The sequence below is a fragment of the Martes martes genome (genome assembly GCF_963455335.1).
Source record: "Martes martes genome assembly, chromosome: 7".
NCBI classification, from domain to species: Eukaryota; Metazoa; Chordata; class Mammalia; order Carnivora; family Mustelidae; genus Martes; species Martes martes.
The window spans coordinates 114,967,261-114,987,496 of record NC_137894.1 but is presented as its reverse complement, the minus strand read 5'-3'; the positions used below and the strand labels follow the sequence as shown (position 1 = coordinate 114,987,496).

General features: G+C 40.5%; 2 protein-coding genes across 4 annotated transcripts in view; one reads left to right on the top strand and one right to left on the bottom strand.

Annotated features, from left to right (window-relative positions):
- Window positions 1-1,955: 1,955 nt before the first annotated feature.
- Window positions 1,956-7,613, bottom strand: NDUFB1 (NADH:ubiquinone oxidoreductase subunit B1). 2 transcript variants are annotated; one of them, XM_080809503.1, is made up of 4 exons: window positions 7,530-7,613; window positions 4,813-4,836; window positions 2,995-3,139; window positions 1,956-2,071 (listed from the first exon to the last, which is right to left on the bottom strand). In XM_080809503.1, the coding sequence occupies exons 3-4, from the start codon at window positions 3,129-3,131 to the stop codon at window positions 2,035-2,037; spliced, it is 174 nt and encodes a 57-aa protein (XP_080665629.1). In that variant the 5' UTR covers window positions 3,132-3,139; window positions 4,813-4,836; window positions 7,530-7,613; the 3' UTR covers window positions 1,956-2,034. The 2 variants fall into 2 exon arrangements, with proteins under 2 accessions (XP_080665629.1, XP_080665630.1); XM_080809504.1 differs by lacking the exon at window positions 4,813-4,836.
- Window positions 7,614-7,851: 238 nt separating this feature from the next.
- Window positions 7,852-20,236, top strand: part of CPSF2 (cleavage and polyadenylation specific factor 2) — a 32,679-nt gene continuing 20,294 nt past the window's right edge. Inside the window, exons 1-6 of one of the 2 annotated variants that reach the window (XM_080808254.1) lie at window positions 7,852-8,015; window positions 11,207-11,268; window positions 16,841-17,013; window positions 18,069-18,228; window positions 18,309-18,414; window positions 19,414-19,543. In XM_080808254.1, the coding sequence (XP_080664380.1) occupies window positions 16,865-17,013; window positions 18,069-18,228; window positions 18,309-18,414; window positions 19,414-19,543 (545 nt within the window). In that variant the 5' untranslated portion in view covers window positions 7,852-8,015; window positions 11,207-11,268; window positions 16,841-16,864. Of the gene's footprint in view, window positions 8,016-9,389; window positions 9,435-11,206; window positions 11,269-16,840; window positions 17,014-18,068; window positions 18,229-18,308; window positions 18,415-19,413; window positions 19,544-20,236 lie in introns of those variants that run through there. The other variant, XM_080808255.1, reaches the window with a different exon arrangement.

The window sequence follows — 20,236 nt, the reverse complement described above, 5'->3', positions numbered from 1 at the left end:
GGGAGCCCCATGTGGGGCTTGATCCCAAGACTCTGGGATCAGGATGGCCTAAGCTGAAGGTAGCTGATCAACCAACTGAGCCACCCAGGTGCCCTCCCCCTTGTAATTCTTACTTCTAACCCTTTCTAGACCATGCTGCTCCAGGCAACCACTAGTCTGCTTTGTTACTATAGTTTACAGCGTCAACATTATTTATATAAATGGAACCATAAAGTGTGTATTTTCTGTCTGGCCTCTTTCATCAAGTATAATTAATTTGAAATTCATCAATGTCATAGCAACAGATATTCCTTTTTTAATGCTGGGTAGTATTCCATCATAAGGATTTAACAGGTTAGCTACTTGGATGTACATTTGGGCTAGCTCTAATTTTAGGCTATTACAAATGAAGCTGCTATGAACATTCATGTAATCCTTTGTGTGAACATACGCCTTCCTTTACCTTGGATGAATACCTCAGAGTGGAACGGCTGGGTCATACGGGAGGTGTTATTTTCATTTGAAACTGCTAAACTGATTCCCAAAGTGGTACAACTCCTGGCAGCTACATTTTACATTCCTGCCTGCACTGTGAGGTCCACTTGCTCTGCACCCTTGCCAACACCAGGAATAGGATCAGTCTTTTGATTTTAACTATTCTAATAGGTGTGTGCTGGTATCTCATTGTGGCTTAAATTTGCATTTCCCTATGACTACTGATGTTAGGAATCTTTTCATATGCTTTAGTTACCATCCAATCTTTTTTTTTGAAGTGTCTCTTAAAATCTTTTGCTCATGGGTACCTGGGTGGCTCAGTTGGTTAACCTTAGGCTTAGGTCATGATCCCTGGGTCCTGGGATCAGGCCTGCCCCACATTGGGAGAGCAGGGAGCCTGCTTCTCTGTCTCCCACTGCCTCTGCTTGTGTCCTCTCTCTCAAATAAATAAATAAAATCTATAAAAAAAAATTCTTTTGCTCATTTAAAAAATTGGACTGGGGTGCCCAGTTGGCTCAGTTGGCTGAACACTTGACTCTTGAACTCAGGGTTGAGTTTGAGCCCCATGTTGGGTACAGAGATTAAGTAAATGAATAATTTTTTTTTCAAGATTTTATTTATTTATTTGACAGACAGAGATCACAAGTAGGCGGAGAGGCAGGCAGAGAGAGAGGGGGAAGCTGGCTCCCTGCTGAGCAGAGAGCCCGATGCGGGGCTTGATCCCAGGACCCTGAGATCATGACCTGAGCTGAAGGCAGAGGCTTTAACCCACTGATCCACCCAGGTGCCCCTAAATGAATAATTTTTAAAAACTGGGTTGTCTTATTAAGCTATAAGGGTTCTTTACATATTCTAGATGTAAGTTCTTTGCTGTATATTACATTTTGCAAATACTTTCTCCCAGTTTATGGCTGCATTTTCATTTTCATAAGTGTCTTTTGAAGAACAAAAAATTTTAAAACTAGTTCATGCTTTATGTGTTGCATTTAAGAGATCTTTGCCAAACTGAAGGTCACTAAAATTTTCTGCTAGTATCATTCTTCTAAAGCACACAGTTTGAAAAAAAAAATTCTGAAAAATATCTAAGGAAAAAATTGGCTGTATGATTTAATAGTACTATGGTTTAAAATGAGGAAAAGAAAATGAAATACTGATTGTAAATTTGATATCAATATACTCAGTCAAATACTCAATAATGATTTATTTTTAAGCTAAATGTGCCTATTACTTTTTTTTTTTTTTTAAAGATTTTATTTATTTGTCAGAGAGAGAGCGAGAGAGCGAGCGAGCACTGGCAGACGGAGGCAGAGGGAGAAGCAGGCTTCCCGCCGAGCAAGGAGCCCGATGTGGGACTCGATCCCAGGACACTGGGATCATGACCTGAGCCGAAGGCAGCTGCTTAACCAACTGAGCCACCCAGGCGTCCCAGAGTGTGCCTATTACTTAAAACGTGGACTGCTACAGCATAGAAAGACTCACACTTCAAATTAAATAATGAATGTGTTTTTATTTCTCTCCTAATTTTTAAAATGTGTACATTCTGTAATTCAGTCACGACCTTTACTTCCAGGTGACTTCTTCACTGGGTCTCAATTCCCTGTGTGGAAATTAAAAAGGAAGGAAAGGAAAAAGTATAAATTAAATTTTTATGGGGGGATAAAGAGTCAAAGGAGTAAGAATTCAATATTTTATATTCTATTAAATTGACCCATTAAAATTTTTATATAGACTCAACATACTCATTCTATTCTCTCATGATTTTGAACTTTTACCATCCCTTCAATTTCATTTTCCCACATTAAGGAACTGCAATTTCTTAGGCTGTATGAAAGCTATTATCTTCTCAATGAGTTCATTTGAGGTTTTTTAAACCTTTTCTAATTCATTTTCTCTTTCTTGAAATCCTTAACTGTAAACCTCCTCTTCACATCGACTGTGAACGTTGCTCAAGCCTCTGGTTCCTTGAGCTTCTTCTCACTTAGCTGCGTACCCAGTGGCAGACATGTTAATTCACTCTGCTGCCAAAAGAGCCATCTCCAGAGATACAACATGGTACCAGGAGCTGCCAGCTGCCTTCTGATCACTCAGCCACCACACCTAAAGCTCTCCAGCAGTATTGCTGGGAATATGGCACCAAGCTGCTATTAGTACCATAGATTTCAGCTACATTCTGGCTTAAGTAAGATAATATATGAAAGCTTTATTAAAGGCTTTGGTGAGCTGGTTTATAACATTGTTTGTAAATTACAGTGCATCCTGAATGCCAAAAAAAAAAATTTTCAAACATTTGAAAAAGCCTGTTCATAAACTGAAGACTTGTTGGCCGTCCAAAGGTAATCATACAGTTTTGTAAAAGGATTAAACAATAACTAATGCTACAAAATAATGTAACGTTAATATTACTTTGGGGGTGGGGGAGAGACAACTCACCCCTTCTATTTATTTTTGGCATATATGATATTAAAAAATTATTTCCAAGAACTCATTAATTGTTCATTTAAAAGAAGCGTACAAACTAACCTTTTAAACAACAAACTCTTGTTCCGGAAGGTGGTCAGCGTTTCATCATTCCTTCTGTCTAGATAACATCCAAAGACAAACCCCACAGGCACAAGTATATGTACCCAGTGGTCACGAACAATCTGAATTATATTCATCCTGAGTCCTGGGGGGAAAAAATTATCAGAAATATAACTGCCTTTGTAATATCTTGAAAAATTGCATCTGATACAGAAAGATAACCCTGAATATAGGAGACAGATGTTAAAGCACAGTAAACCTCTTCAAATTTGCTTGGGATCAGGATGTAGTATACAACTTAAAATCTACTTGATGACAATTATACAGGTGACAATGATTTGTATAAAAATTGCACTGCATTAAAATCAATTTATTAACTTTTTTCCTAGCTCTACTAGTGAACTGATATGGTACAGCACAGAGAAATGGAGAGTATAAAAAAATTCTACCTGCAAAAGCTGAATATTTGCACCCTCCGACAATTAATTTAAAACTTTTACACGTGTAAAATATTTTTAGAACGTCTTACGATGCTAAAACAAATATAACTACACTATTATGCCAAAAGCAGAATTCTTTAGTTAAGCTATCATTATTGAAAACTAATTTTTCAATTAGCAGTAATTGTGACTCATAAACCCCATTAGCTACAATACTGCTAGTGCACAAAGCTGAAAAGTAATTTTTGAAAGGAAATGAAATTTTAAAAAAACTTCATTCAACAGTATCATGGTAGATCTCAGTATCAATTCAAAGATTTAACAAAAAATAAGGACAGAAGGGAATTTACTTTTATAGAATGACTACTAGGTACCGGAGCCAACATATCATCTTATATATAACACGAAATAACTATTATTATCCTCATTTTATAGACTAGAAAACAGCTTCACCTAAACAGGTATTAAATACAGAGCTGAAATTCAAGCTTAGGTTTGCTCCAAAGCTCTTTTTCTATTAGATCTCAATACCTCTCTAAAAGACCTCTTCTCAAATTAAAATTTATGGTACTTAAGAGCTTTTAAGTTCTAAGAGTTTCTAAAAGGTACAGGAGGAAGAATAGAACTAGAAGTCACCATATGGAAAATATATTTGCCTTAATTAAAAGTTTCTGCAAAAATTTGTACCTAAAGATGAAATCAAAATATATCTGCCTATGCATGACTCTAAGACGAATTCATCATATACAATGGTTGAGAAGGTGTATGACAATATGGTGAGAGAATACAGTCCTGCCAACAAAAGTGCTCAGCACTCAACTGTGCTAGGGTTAGGGAGACCGGATTCCTGCCTCTCCTGAGACACCAGTTCTCACACTTACACATTCCAAATCTTTATTTCTCAAACTTCATCACTATCTAAAGACACCGGGTTGGAAAATGGCCATAAAGTTAATAGTTGCACAATTACTCCATACTCTACTTGATAAAGCATAATATTACATATAGCAGGAAAATTATGTAAAGTTAACAAGTTATTTAAAATATATAACTTACAGTTTAGTCATTAAAGTTTTAGTCTACCGTCTACACCTGGAATTCTCAAACCTAACTGCACATCAAAAGCGTCTGGGGAGCCTTTATCAAAATAAGGACTTTTCGGGTGGCGGAGACTGGGTGGCTCAGTCAGTTGAGCATTGGGCTCTTGGTTTCAGCTCCGGTAGTGATCTCATGTGTTGCGGGATTGGGCCCCAGATCGGGCTCCCCACTCAGCAGTGAGTCTGTATCAAGATTCTCTCCGTCTGCCACCACACCCCCAACCCCCTCATGTGATCGAGTGCTCTAATAAATAAATCTTTAAAACAAACAAAATAGGTACCTTTGGTCCTCCTTCCTTGTGGGGCTGGAAAAATATAGTTGAAAGAATTTGTTAGCTGATTTGATGCAAACAGTTCTTGGGCAAACTTATTTCCTAGAAGATGGTGGCTCTCTCAGCACTATGCCTTCAGCACCGTTATTCGCATTTGGATACTGAAGCTCTCTTCGTGAATCTGACCAAATGCCCGCCAGATTAGCCACTTCCTTGTTGAACAAATTTGAGCCAGTCAAGGATAAGAATAACAAAACATGCCTTAATCAACTAATATAACTTTGAAAGCACAAAACTGCAAAATACTAGACAGTATCGGTCTCTGTAGAACTCAAGCGGTCATGTATTCGGTCACCTGTCCTCATAGGTTCCTCAAATTTCTTAATAGGGGTGTTGTGGGGGTCAAGCCTAATCCTCAGCACAGGTGAGTCAGATACTATATGTACTTTAACCAACGACAAAAGTGCTTGTTGACTTAGCCCAAGACTGTTCTAAATAAGCCCATGGCCACCTGTGGGTTATAAGCCATTATTGCTGCTGGCATTCTTCCAACAGGGCAAGTAGCTACTTTTGTCCGGCTCTACTCTGAGAATCTAAGAGGGGAGACAAACCCCAGAGACTGGCTGCACATAAGCTCTTATATACACTCTACAGGTGAAGACTGATAAAAGAATTCTGTGTATTTAAAATCCAGAGTTGGGTTCAGCCACCGTGATTCCATCGCTAACAGGTAAATGACAAATCTTAGTCCCAGAGACATTTCATATTACACTTGTATAATCTATTCAATGGACTTTGGGAGCCGTGGCATTGAACATAATTTGTCCTCTGTATTTCACTGAGTGAATGACTAGGGAGGACAAAGATTTATGGACCTAAGAAGTGAGCTAGAATGATTTCTTGGAGAATGGATAGGAGGAAGAGTATAGACAGGCTCTGGTCATGAGCCCAAGACCATAGGGGACCTTATCTGATAGGCAAAGATCAGTGAGGTCCTGGGACAAGCTCCAATGAAACAAGCCCTGAAGTGTGGATGAACAATGACATCCCACATGGGTACCCATGAGGCCACTGTACATATTAGTGTCTTTTTTTTTTTTTTTTTGAGGGGGTAGGGAGCAAAGGGGGAGAGAGAGAGTCGTAAGTAGGCTCCATGCTCAGCAAACATGGGGCACCACCATATGCCCCTGAGATCATGACCTGAGCCATAATCAAGAGTCAGATGCTTAATCAACTGGGCCACCTAGGTGCTCCAGTAGTGTCTGCTTTATAAGACTCATGAAAAATCCTTCTTTTACATCACAACTGGGACACGCTATGGTATTCCTAAGAAAAACTAATTAGTTTTTGTCTTATGGACTCAAGGAATCACTAACTGATAACCCATCCTTTGTTACCAATGTTTAAAATGTTTTGCCGTAGCTCTAGAAAGAGCTCTTATAGCACTGTCAGGTATAGTTCTTACGGCTTTTCATAATCACAAACTCATGTAATCTTCACAATACTATACTATGTATTCACTGATGTCCCCAATTTAGTAGGCATATTTTTTTCAGATGAGGAAATCCAGGGGTAATGGACTTGCCTAAGGTCACCGATGCAGTAAGTAGCAGAGCCAGTATTAACACTCAGGCAGTCTGGCTTCTTGGTTCAAGCTATTTGTGTTTTGTTGTTTGTTAGGGTAACTATATAGGTAAACATTTAGACTGACCTCACTCGAGATAACTCGGTGTTATCTTATTTTTCCTAACATTACTTCTTTTTTTTATTTTTAAGATTTCATCCATTTATTTGACAGAGAGAGATCATAAGTAGGCAGAGAGGCAGGCAGAGAGAGGGGGAAGCAGGCTCCCCGATGAGCAGAGAGCCTGATCTGGGGCTCAATCCCAGGACCCTGAGACCATGACCAGAGCGGAAGGCAGAGGCTTAACCCATTGAGCCACCCAGGCGCCCCCTAACATTACTTTTTCTTCAACCAATTTTTCCCGCCTAACTAAAAAAAAGAAAGAAAGAAAGAAAAAGAAAAATGTATCCGGAGTGTATTTTTATAAGTCAATTCATATTGTAAAACGTAGATGAACAGATATTTCAAAAATTAAGCCCTAATCTCTAATTGGTCCCCACAGCATTTTAGATCGACTTCTTTTTTTGAACAATACATATAATCTATGAAAAGCAGTGCTGGAAGCACGGAGAAACTGAACTCCTTGAGGTCTGGAACCGTGTCTTATTAACCTAGTACAAATTAAACATTATGTTTTTAAAAAGTGATTTTTGTGTGTGGAATGGTCAGCTCAAGGTCTGCGATTTGGAAGAGACTGAGGTTAGTTTCCAATCCTGAGCAACCAGGAGACAGAACGCTGAAAACTTGGACCAATCTGTGATGCTCGCGCCTTCCCTTCAGTCTAGGGACGTGATCCCGGCCTGTCTTCTCTGCGGGCCGGTTAGGGACGGTCACCTGATGATCCCTAAGGACGTTTTCCAGTAACGACAACATCCCACTCCCCTTCCCAAAAGCCGTCAGGTGCGAAACATGAGCCCAGCTGTCTACGGGAAGAAACCCCTATTTCCCTTTCCCGTCTCCACCGCTCGCAAGCCCCGGGGGAACCTCCGGACCACCCCTCGCCTAAACACACCGCCGCCGAGGGCTTCCCTAGAGGTGGACCCTCCCCGTCTACACAACGGGGACCCGCAGCGCCTCGGGCCATCCTGGACCCCGGACCCACCTGCGCCCTTGGTGCCAAAAACGACCGCACAACCAAGGGCAGCGACGAACCCAGCCACCGGCGCCGGCGGAAGCTGCGGCCTTGGGACCTGCCATTCGCCACGCCGGGTCAAAGAGAGGGGTGTTGCTAGGAAACTGTACCTCTTCTCCCTTGGGATGTTGGGATCTTCTCGTACTTATTTTAGCTTATAAGCATTATAAATTATTTAGAAATAAGACTTCGGCGCAAGGTGACGAGATTTATTGTCGCAAGAGCCACCTCCTTTCCACAGCTTCGTTCCCACCCCCTGGAACATGGTATCGCCCTGGGCCTTACCCGCCTCAGAGGCTCGCCTCCAGTTTCAAAATGGCGGCCGCCATCGGGGGGCTTCTGCTGGCTGGTCGTCACGGGTGGTGTTGAGCGAGTATCAGCTTGTCTCGCTCTTGAACCTGGATTCGACTAGGGGTTGGGAAGGGCAGTGGACGGCGTTGGGGGAGGACTGACGAGGCAAGTGGGGGCGGAGGGAAGGAGTGAGGCTTTGGATGGGGGAGGGAGCGTCTTCGGCCCTCAGGGAGACCCTGGCTCCACCTTGTCCGGGTCTGCGCTGGGGACATGCTCCCGGGGTTTCGGTGGCGACTGTCCTGACCCGGCGTGGCAGAAGTGCTCATCGAGGGAAAGAAGTGATTTCTCCGTGGGTCTAAAGCCTCCGGTCTTTGTGGCAATCCGCACGATTCACTCGTGTGTTCTCCTTCCCTCTTTTTTGCTGTTTCCCGGCTGGATGAGTTAATCCGGCGCCAGCTTTGGCGCTTTTGGCCCTCGTGGTTGCTGTGTTTTTAGCCTCCTCGCTGGGAGTCTTGGTGTTGTCTTGGGTTCAGAGACCACGAGACTGCTGAGCACCGGGCACAAAGTAGACGTTCTTTTTAAGTTAGTCGATTCCAGGGACCTTTTAAGATGTTACTGTGCTTTATTAAAATGGTCTCGGCCTTCTGCTCCTCCCGCTCCCCCCAGCTCAGCCCCCCAGCCTCCCTTTGCCCTCGAGCGCTTCCATCTCTGTTTTACTTGCTCTTAAATAAGCAGGAGGTCAGACTAGCCTTAACCCCCTCGAGTCTGGCCTCCTGTCACCAGCCGAACATGAATTACCAATTGCCCATACCCTAATTTTTGATCTTATAACCCCTATGAAATTTTTTTTTTAGGAAGCCAATTTTCTTCCCGAACTGACCAGCAAGAGACTTTTTGGACTCCCTGAGCTCGGGGGCCAACCCGGATTCCTTCGTTTTCCCTTGGATTTTTGCCTAGTTGCCTTTAGCTGTCTCCAGCATGCAAGGTCATCATTTCTCTCGCAAGTAACTGTGAGAGATAATTGAGATGAAGTAGTATCCGTCAGGAAGGAAATGATGATCGTTGGGGTTCATTCTTTAAGCACACATGTATGTCGCTTTGAGTGCTGTGCTTGAATTTGGCAATACAAAGATGATCGCTTTTGCTCTTCGCATATACATTCAGCATCCTTTCAACAAATATTCTTGGTTCCCCTTTTGTGCTAGGTGAAAAAAAATAACCTCCTGAGACTATGAAAAAAATCTTCGTAAAGGAGAACTATTTCAGCTGGGTCTTGAAGGGTCAGAAGGAATTTACAAGGCTCAGGAGAAGGTCATTCCTGGATTTAGAGACTTGGGCGGTCTTGGCATACTGAGAGAGAGTGGGAGGATAAATGTCCTTGAGCATGCAGTGCAAGGGTGGTTGGTGAAGGAAGAGGGAGATTGAAAGCAGCTTGTGAAGGACCTTGATTTCCAGCTAAGGGGTTCAGATTTCATTTGTTAGAAAGTGCATACTTTGCACAAGGAAAGGGCATGAGTATATTTGTTTTTTTTAGGGTGGTCTCTGACAGCTGTATGGAGGATCAACTGGGAACAGGAAAACTAGGTAAGAGAAAATTGTCACTGAGGTAAGGTAATGATTGCCTCAGTTGAAATAGGATAGTGAAGGGTGTGAGAGAGACCTTTCTGAAATGTCAAATAGGATTCAACAGGTGGCAGCAGTTTGGTGGATGGAGGGTGACTCCAGGGTTTTTGATCCAGAAGACTAAATGGTTGGTGATTCCATTAAAATCAAGACCAAGATATGTACATAAAAATAGGATGGTGCCAACCTGCACCTTAAGGAGTGGCTGAGCACAATGGAGTAAGGTACAAAGCATTGATTTTAGAGTCTAGATTTGTGCTATTACAGTGGCCACTAGCTGCATGTAGCTGTTGAGCCCTTGAAATTGTGGTTAGATTGAATTGAGATGTGCTGTAAATATAAAATACACACTGGATTTCAAAGACTTGGTGTGAAAAGGTAAAATATCAGTAATTAATAAGTTGCATAGGAAAATTATATTTTGAATAAGTTGGGCTCAATAAGGTATATTAAAATTAACTTCACCTGTCAAACTTCTCAGTGTGGCTATGAAAAAAAGTTTTAGTTACGTTTGTGGCTTGCGTTGTATTTTTGTTGGGCAGAGCCAATGTAGTCTAGGAATTCATACGGAGGTGCAATTTGAGCTGGGCCTTGAGACAGCGGTGAGCAGGGATGTCAGCAGCTTGCTGGTGCCATTGCTAGTTAAGGCATTCAGGTTTTTGTTTTTTCAAGCAGTGAGAAGCTTTCAGAGGTTTCTGAGCAAGGGTTAATATGTGGAGGGGTGTTTCTGTAGATTAGTCTGACCGTCATGTTTGGGTTGAGATGAAGGGAAGAAAGCCTGGAGGGAGAGAAACAGAAACCCAAATGTAAGGTGATGAGGCCCTGCTTTAAGGTATTGCTGATGGGAAGGGAAGGGGGGTGATACACAGGTGAGGCATTTTGAGGGGAAAAGAATCAGGAGTTGGTAACAGACTACTCAAGAAGTAGCCTTGGTTAGATGAGGACTAATGAATTCATGTCAGGGAATTATAAAGTACATTTGAGGCTAAAGGAATTTAGTCTCAAAATAGAACCAGCAAAGTTGGAAGGAGGAAGTGGTCTGCTAAATAGTCTTCCTTTTTATCTCCTTGCTTTCTGTATCTTATCTAATCAATCATACCCACCAGGTAATTCTCCTGAAATATGGAGTTTCCTGTATTATGTCATCTTACTTCATAGTAGATCTTAAAGTGTTTCTCTGTTGCCTGAAGAGCTAGATCCATAGTCCAAGACCTTCCATTATCTGGCCCTTTTCTATTCATTAGGCCTTTTCTTTCATTTTTTGCTTATATGAAAGTGTGCCCGGCTGGTTTTTCCACTAAAACTCTGTCAGTTCTTATGTGCCTTTGATCATGTTATTCCCCTGTTTTCAATACCTTTTCTTTTTGTCTCTCCTCAGGTACTCCTAATCCTTAACAAGTAATTTAAGATCCCACCTCTTTTATGATTCTTAATAATATAAGCTAATGTTGGTTTTAAAAATCTTATTTCCTAAACTGCATATTTTAGCTTGTGATTATGACCAATTTGGTACATTATTATTTTTGTCTTATAGTATCCTTTTATTATCTCTGTTTTATGTAAGCTTTAGCTTATTATAACAAGTTTCTTTTTTTTAAAAAGGACCGTTTATTATACTGCTTGCTGCCGCTCATGGTGTTCATCTTAGGGCAAGACATAGAAGTTAAACACCATAAGTAAAAACAGAAGTAAATCTGTTATACCACATTCATCAGACTCTCTTTATTTTTTAGATTTATAAAGAACTCTTCCCTTGAATTCATGGTGTCTCACCCTATGTACAACTGAGATATCAGTAAGTAATGATGAGCAATTGTATTAAAAATATCTTTTCACCTGTTGAAATCTGGGTCTGTTAAAGCAGAGCTTTAACATGAACTGATTTACTTCTGTCTGCAAGATCTTTTGTATTTTTACTTCATAATCTAAAGAAAGTGGAAGTGAAAGTGGATTTGAGTAAAAAAGGGTTTCTCTTAGACCATTAATATAATTGTTGCACAGGAAGCTTTTTGGCAGGGAGAATTTTCTTTAGATCCTTTCCAAAGGATTCTTTCCATTAATATCTTTGTGTTTACAAAGATATTAATCTTCATATTTCTCCTACCTTATGAATGGGAACATGCTAAGTCAATATATATATATTTTTTAATATTTTATTTATTTGACAGAGAGAAATCACAACTAGGCAGAGAGGCAGGCAGAGAGAGAGGAGGAAGCAGGCTCCCTGTGGAGCAGAGAGCCTGATGCGGGGCTCGATCCCAGGACCCTGAGATCATGACCTGAGCTGAAGGCAGAGGCTTTAACCCACTGAGCCACCAAGGCGCCCCAAGCCAATATATTTTTAATTTTAACTTTTTTTTTTTCAAGATTTTTTTATTTATTTATTTGACAGAGATCACAAGTAGGCAGAGGGGCAGGCAGAGAGAGAGGAGGAAGCAGGCTCTCCATGGAGCGAGAGCCCGATGTGGGGCTCGATCCCAGGACCCTGAGATCATGACCCGAGCTGAAGGCAGAGGCCCCAACCCACTGAGCCACCCAGGCATCCTAACTTTTTTTTTTTAAATAAATTTACTTATTTATTTGACAGAGAGAGATAGATCACAAGTAGGCAGAGAGGCAGGCAGAGAGAGAGAGGGAAGCAGGCTCCCCGCTGAGCAGAGAGCCCGATGTGGGGCTCGATCCCAGGACCCTGAGATCTTGACCTGAGCCGAAGGCAGAGGCTTAATCCACTGAGCCATCCAGGTGCCCCAAGCCAATATATTTTTAATTTTAACTTATTTATTTCATCATAAATTTCATCATAAAGTTGTTCTTTACTGAACAACTGCTGTGTGTTTAAAACATGTGCTAATATAGTAAGGATACAAACATGGGTCAAGCCTGGCTTGCATCCAAGAGAGCTCTCCCAAGCAAGGAGAAGTGCATATAAATGGGTAGCTGTTAATGGTGCAGTAAGGGCACTAAGCTCATTTGACACTAGCCATGCTTCATTCATTTAATAAGCTTTTATTGAACCCCCCACTGTGTGTTAGACACTATAGAGGCATTGGAGGGTAACTGTACCCAAAATAGATATGGTCTATTTTTACATGGAGTCCATAATCTACTGCTGGGGTCAGCAGGAGAGATGGAGGTGGGCAAAGCAAGTAAATAAAGAGCAGGTAATAGTGAGCAGTAAGTCTTTTGAGGGAAGTGGAGTGATGTTACAGGATGTAACAGGTAGGCAAGGACGTTAGGGTTGTTAGAAAACCATTTCAGAATAAATTTGAGGCAGGGAAAATATACAAACTAGCTAGAGATCTTCGTGACAGTGGAGATAGAAGAAAACTTGAGAAATCTCATGGAGGTAAAAATGCAGCACTTACAGAGAGACTGGATGTGGTATACAAAGGATAGGCAGGACTCAAGGATGATGCCGTCAGAGGTCAGACGATAATTTATAGCTGTGGAACTGGTAAGATTACCTGGAAAGAAAAAAAGAAGTCCTACTGAAGAGCCCTGCCATGTTTAGAGGTTGAAGAAAGAAAGTAACTAGCAAAGGAGATGGGCGAGTGACCTAAGGTAGATACAAGGAAAACCAGGAGAGAGTTGACACGGAGGCAGAGTGAGGAGAACATTTCAAGGAGGCCGAACACTTACTTTCACTGAATGCTGCTATGGTTTCCGCCAGTTGTGGCTAGAGAAATAAATGCCCAGTGGCTTAAATTACATAGAGGTTGGTCAGTGACCTTGATGAAAGCACTCCTGATGGGTTGGTGGAGAAAGATGCCAGCTTTGGGAGGTGAGAGAGTGGAGACACATTTGTGGACAAATATTCTGAGAACCTCTGCTGTGAAAGGGGAGCATAGAACTGATGAAGTACTTGCAGGGGATTGTAGGATTAAGAGAAGGTTCTTTTAAATTGGGAAATTCTAGAGGATCTGCGTCTGCTAATAGGAGTGGTATATCAGTGATACATGGATAATGCAGGGAAAAGAAGGGGTGACTGAAGAGGTTCAGTCCTCTAGAAGACAAAAAATTAGAATGGGATCCAGAGTACTCATGGGGATTGGCCTTGGATGAGAGCAAGGCTATTGATTCCATGTAATTGGAGACACAACAGTGTTCATGCAGATGCATTAATAGAGTTGGTATTGGAAAATGGGTTATTGTCTAACGGCTTGCTTTTCTAGTTGAAGAATGAGGTGAGGTTATCAGCTGAAAGTCGGGTGGAGGGCGTTGTACATGATGCTTCAGCAGAGGAGGCAGTGTAAAATCACAGTCTCAGAGATAGTCAACCTACTACAAAAACTCAGACTGATAGGTAATGCTTAGTGCCTGTTTGTTACATATATATATTTTTTCCATTTGAGATTTTTGACTATGAATTTAAAGAGCAAATAGCACAGTCTTGGGATTCTTTTTTCCTCTGGCAACATTCAGTTTCTGGAATAGGCAAAGTGAAGGATTGGAACCAGTCAAGAGTTGGAGTTCTGCCAGGCTGCTATAAGGAAGGACCAGAGCAGCCAGATGCCTGATAGTGTTTTCCAGATACTCATGGTGGATTGTGGATCAGCAGGAAGGACGTGAGTGGAGACAGGAGAGGGTGAAAGACTGGGGGGTGGGTTAGAGATTCAGTGAGGCCGAAGGATTTTCGCAGTGGGATTACTGAGTAAGCAAGGTGGGAATGACAGCATGAGACACCGGAAGGTGAATGTTTGGAAATGGTGCAGCTCAGGAGTGATGAGGTCCAGGGGTTGAAGTGAGATGAGGTTATTAGAATTCAGAAAGTCGGGGGATTAGAGTCAGTAGTTGAGTTACTGAGGAAGACTGAGTCGGGAACTAAAGTCCTCAGTGAATGAGGTTCAATTAACCCACGTCAGCAGTGAGGAGGAAAGTGGGAAGGCTCCTGGTGAACTAGCTGGGAGGGCCCGGAGTATATGGCGGAGGAAGGAGAAGATCTGGTTTGGGAGCTGCGGTGAGGAGCAAGGAGCATGAACATCCTGCTTTGGAGGCACAGAGGGTGTACAAGGAAAAAACCCTGGGGAACACTGCAGGAGAAACAGTTTCGGTGAAGAGAACCTTCAGGGGAAAGGTGCAGTTACAGGTGAGGGTAAGCAGCATCGTTCCAGAGGGCCTACTGGAAGGACTTGGGAGGGATGGAAAGTAGAGGAGTGGATCCGACTGGCAGACGTGCACATCAGTGATAATGGACAATCCAGGAGTCTTGGGTCTTCGTCTGTGACTGGGAAGAAGAAGAATGGGAGATGTGGTGGGATTGGTCTTCTGACACCCTATCATGAAAGGTGACAGTTTACCTGAGTTTGCTGATAGGACCTTCGGTAGCTGGTAAGAGATCATCAGGTGTGCTTGATCTTTCCTTCTTGAATAGGCTAATTTACTTCAAGGAGCGCAGATCTGAAATACTGCTGTGGAGTTGTACTTTGCTAATGAATGTTTTTGTAACATTTGCTTAATAGCACACAATAATCCCAATAATTGTGTTCATGTTATATCTCCTTGAACTATATACAGTAGGCATCCCAACATAAATTCCATCAAATATATGTTGAATACCATCTGTGTGTCAAGTTCTCTTTTAGGAATTGCAAATATGAGATTCTACCTGTTTTTTTAGTTGCTTACTTTCCAGTGCAAGCATTTTTAACATTCAACGCCTGAAAAGTATGTGGGTTTCTATGTGTATGTGCACCTTGTTTGTTTTTGGACGACTGAGGGGAGAAGGAATAGTCCATAGCTTTTTATCAGATTCTCAAGGGGGTCTATTTATTTAAGGACCAGTGGTCTAATAGGAGAGAGAGACATGAAAGCTAATCATTGTAATGCAATGAAATCATTGCCATCACAGAGAAAAATAAAGGAAGCACAAATACACCTTGAAGAACGAGTTCATTAATTCATTATGTAGTTATTTATTGAGAAACTTGGTAGTCTTTATTCTAGGTAATTTACACATTATTTGGAATCTTCTAGCATCCTTTTTATTTGTATTATTATTAATGATTGATTTATTTTTAAAGATTTTATTTATTTGAGAGAGAGACAGAGATAGAGACAGAAAGAGAAAAGCATGAGCAGGGAGAAGCAGGCTCCCCACTGAGTAGGGAGCCCGCACAGGGCTAGATCCTGGACCCTGGGATCATGACCTGAGCTGAAGGCAGACATTTAACCAACTGAGCCACCCCGGTGCCCCATGAGATTGATTTATTTATTTTAGAGACAGAGAAAGCATGCTCTTCAGGGTGGGGAGGGTGGAGAGTTGAGCAGGGAGCCCCATGCAGGGCTCTAACTCATGACCCTGAGATCCTTATCGGAGCTAAAACCAAGAGTCAGATGCATAACCAACTGTGCCAAGGCGCCCCCCCCCTTTTTAAAGATTTTATCCATTTATTTGACAGAGATCACAAGTAGGCGGAGAGGCAGGCAGAGAGAGGGGGAAGCAGGCTCCCCACTGAGCAGAGAGCCCAATGTGGGGCTCGATCCCAGGACCCTGAGATTATGACCTGAGCCAAAGCCAGAGGCTTAACCACTGCTCCACCCAGGCACCCCTTTTTGTATGTGTTATTAATACTCATGTTTACAGGTGGGGGTACATAAAGTGAGGAAAGGTTAATTAATTGCTTAGAACCACCTGGTAGTAGTTTCAGATCTGAAACTGATTGTAAAGTCTACCACTTTTCATTAAGCTACACTGGGGAGCCACTGAAGGGCTCATTGTAAACAAGATTATGTAAGATCATGTTTGTACTTTCAAACTTAGCAATGATGGAAATAGGTCTTTAAAGTGTTTGCTTTCTGGGGTGCCTGGGTGGCTCAGTCGGTTGAGTGTCTGCCTTTCAATTCAGGTCGTGATCCCTGTGTCCTGGGATCAAGCCCTGCATCTGCTCCTTGTTCAGTGTGGAGTCTGCTTCTCCCTTTGCCCCTACTCCTACTAGTGCTCGCTCGCTCTCTCTTTCTTTGTCTCTCAAATAAATAAATCTTTAAAAAAAATAATAAAACATTTGCTTTGTATGTTTATGGAATTTTGCCCACTTAGAAACCTGTTATAAGGGCGCCTGGGTGGCTCAGTGGGTTAAAGCCTCTGCCTTCGGCTCAGGTCGTGGTCTCAGGGTCCTGGGATCGAGCCCCGCATCAGGCTCTCTGCTCAGTGGGGAGCCTGCTTCCCCCTCTCTCTCTGCCTGCCTCTCTGCCTACTTGTGATCTCTGTCTGTCAAATAAATAAATAAAATCTTAAAAAAAAAAAGGTAGACTTGATGTCTAAGCATGCTTAAAAAAAAAAGAAAGAAACCTGTTATAATCTTGATTTGTACGTTATGTTTGGGAGACTATGATGTATGTTTAATTAAATTTTTATTTCCTTTGAAAAGACTTTGGATGGTTATTGGACCAAAATGACATCTATTATCAAATTAACTACCCTCTCTGGGGTTCAAGAAGAGTCTGCTCTTTGCTATCTTCTGCAAGTTGATGAGTTTAGATTTCTGTTGGACTGTGGCTGGGATGAGCACTTTTCTATGGATATTATAGATTCCCTGAGGAAGTAAGTTACTTTTCATATATCTAGACTTTTATTAAATCAGCTTCTCTTTTCTACACTGTAATACCATTTTGTGTTACACAGTGTTTGCTTTCCTTCCTCTATTTTAATTCATAGTAAAAGACTGAGTTTTACTTTCTCCAAAGATCCAAATAGTGACTGTTTCCATTTGTAAAGTTTTGATTGCATTATGAGCTGTGTTTATTGAAATTCAGTAAAATGTTAAGTGTTACTTGGCTAATGAATCTCAGTAGAGACTTTGCACCTAATTTGAGAGAAGAATAAGTTTATAAGAATTTGAGGAGAGGCTAAACCTTCCACATGGAGGGTCTGCCAGCAGATCACATTAGCTTACTTTCTATGTCTTTTGATCCTCCATACTGAGCTTTGGTGCCCAGAGTAATGACCATGAGATACAAAAGGATACTAATCCATCAAAAAAAAGAATTCGGTTATGCTGTAGTATTGTACTAATTATGGAAGGAAAGATAACTTAAATATTTAAAAACTTAGAACTTGTAGCAAAACATTTTTTTTCTAATTTCTTCTGTCAGTGAGACCACACATTTTATTAATTGAAGTTTCACTATAGTGAATATGCTATCCGTTGCCATGCTGAAAAGCAGAGGTAAAAATTCATAATAAAAATGAGGCCATTTAAATATCCTCTCCCTCCCTGAAACAAGTAATACATTATATGTTAATAAAATGTAAAATAAAAACAAATAAATAAATATCTTCTCCCTAACCATTTCTGAAATTTTAAGTTGAGTTCTTGGATTTTAATAAATAGTATATGAAGTAGTCATTCGAAATCAGCTTATGTGTGGTATTGACTGGTTCTCTTCTCTTTTTCCTTCACTTTTTTTATGTGTATAGACATCATCTATTTTGTGTAACACACCATACTTTTGATATCTATGCAGGACGGGGTAGTAATAATTGATATTGATAGGTATCATAATTTCAGCCCCTTTGCTCTTTTACCCCAACCTAGTCTTTACTCTTAAAAACAAGATTGGAGAAACTGAGAAGGCCTTTTGATCATATTTTCCTAGGCATGTTCACCAAATTGATGCAGTACTTTTGTCCCACCCTGATCCTCTTCATCTTGGTGCCCTCCCCTATGCAGTCGGGAAGCTGGGTCTGAACTGTGCCATCTATGCGACCATTCCTGTTTATAAAATGGGACAGATGTTCATGTATGATCTTTACCAGGTAACTCACACAGTTAAAAAATGCTTTTTACACAGGATCCTGCAGTGACCACGTTTAACCTCTGGTTTGTGTTCTTTTAGTCTCGACACAATACGGAAGACTTTACACTCTTTACGTTAGATGATGTGGATGCAGCCTTTGATAAAATACAGCAGTTAAAATTCTCTCAGATTGTGAATTTGAAAGGTAAAAAATGTTTCCAGTAGTAAGTAATTGGACTAATGGGGTTTAACTGACTTTAAAAGTACAAAGGGAATTTGTAGTAAAAATCATAGGCCCTGTGGTCTGAAAAAGAAGAGATTAGCATGTTCATATATGAAACTCTGAACTTCTCCCAAGTCATTTGGATTTTAAAATATTTCAGACTAAATACTAACACAACGTTAATAGTTCAAGCCTTTTGACACGTAACTTGGGAAAGACTTTAGTGTTTATTGTGTAAGATGCGCATAGGTAACATGGCCAGGTCCTCCTGGGAGTTCACAGTTAGGTTGAGGGGCTCAGATGACTAAATGTAGTAATCGAAGTCTTGAAGGAAGTGGAGTGCTCTGGCAGCATAGTAGAAGATAATGGAATTCTAGAATTGGATATTAAGAAGTTTATTATTTAATTAGGTCAGGAAGTTGTCTGTTAAGTATAGATTTCTCATCTGTGGAGGGAGATGTATTAAATATGAAGCCTTGCTTTGAAATTGAGAAAATGGTGCCACGGTGGACTCTGATGATTTAGCCAAGAAATACCAGCATCACAACAGTTTGACTTGTACTTAATTTTCGTATAGGATAAATTGTTTACCATGAGATTTGAATTGCTACTTCATCAGTTTAGAGGTTCGCAAAAATGGAAACATTTGATGATTGTGTATGTGAATAAATATTCACATTTATTTGTTCATACTAAGTAATTTAATAGGGTACTGGGTCCAATCTCTTTGTAATATTTCAGTTTATGAACACAGGTATGTTTCCAAGAACTCATAACAAAACAAGAGTGTCTATGGGGAGGGAATGGAGTAGCTGGGGGGGGGGGGCATAAGAGTGAGATTTGCATTTTCACTGTTTGCCTTTTTACTTTGGGATTTTGTATCATTGCATATATTAGCTATTAAAAATAGTTTACAAATAAATAAGCTTTCTTTAGGCTTGTAAAAGAAATCTGAGTATTGTCACTATCTTATTGACATAGGTAAAGGACATGGCTTATCTATCACACCTCTGCCAGCTGGTCATATGATAGGTGGAACAATATGGAAAATAGTCAAAGATGGAGAAGAAGAAATTGTCTACGCAGTTGACTTTAACCACAAGAGGGAGATGTAGGTATATCAAGACAAAAGCTAATGGAATTGCAGTTGATATTGTTTCATTCTTTGGAGGGAAAATTAAACTAAAAAGTTCTTTTCTTTTTAGCCAGAAATCTAGAACTACTTAAAAGTCTCAAATAGTGAATTTTTTTGCATTGTAAGGGGAAACTTTGATATAAGAGATAATGTATTTTACAAATTGGCATGTAAGCATCCACTATATAAAGCAGATATCACTCTGGAGATGTTGTAAAGGAGATGAATTTTTGTACATAGGATTATATTTTATATGCTACTTGACCTACTATTTAAAGGAACTTTGTGGGTTTGGGTTTTTTTTTTTTGTAAAGTTAGTGATTATGATATAACTATATTTAAAGTCAGACTCCTTTTAAAAAGGGACAGAGTAGTTGTAATTTTAAATACTTCATTTTGTACTCACAGTATTACTATAAAATTGTTTTGGTGTTTAGTTTCATAGAGGCTTTTGTAATTTCTGTACATTAAGTTCATAGTTGTTTTATATGCGATTACAGTAGCCTCAAGATCTTTTGTATCTTATATTTAGAAATATATAAGACTAATAAGTTTTAGGCTCTTGTAATCATAGGATAATGGGAACATATGGGTATTCGAATAAATGGTATTTAAACATTTTGGGAAAAAGTCAGTTTGTGGGTTTTTTTGTTTGTTGTTTACCACATA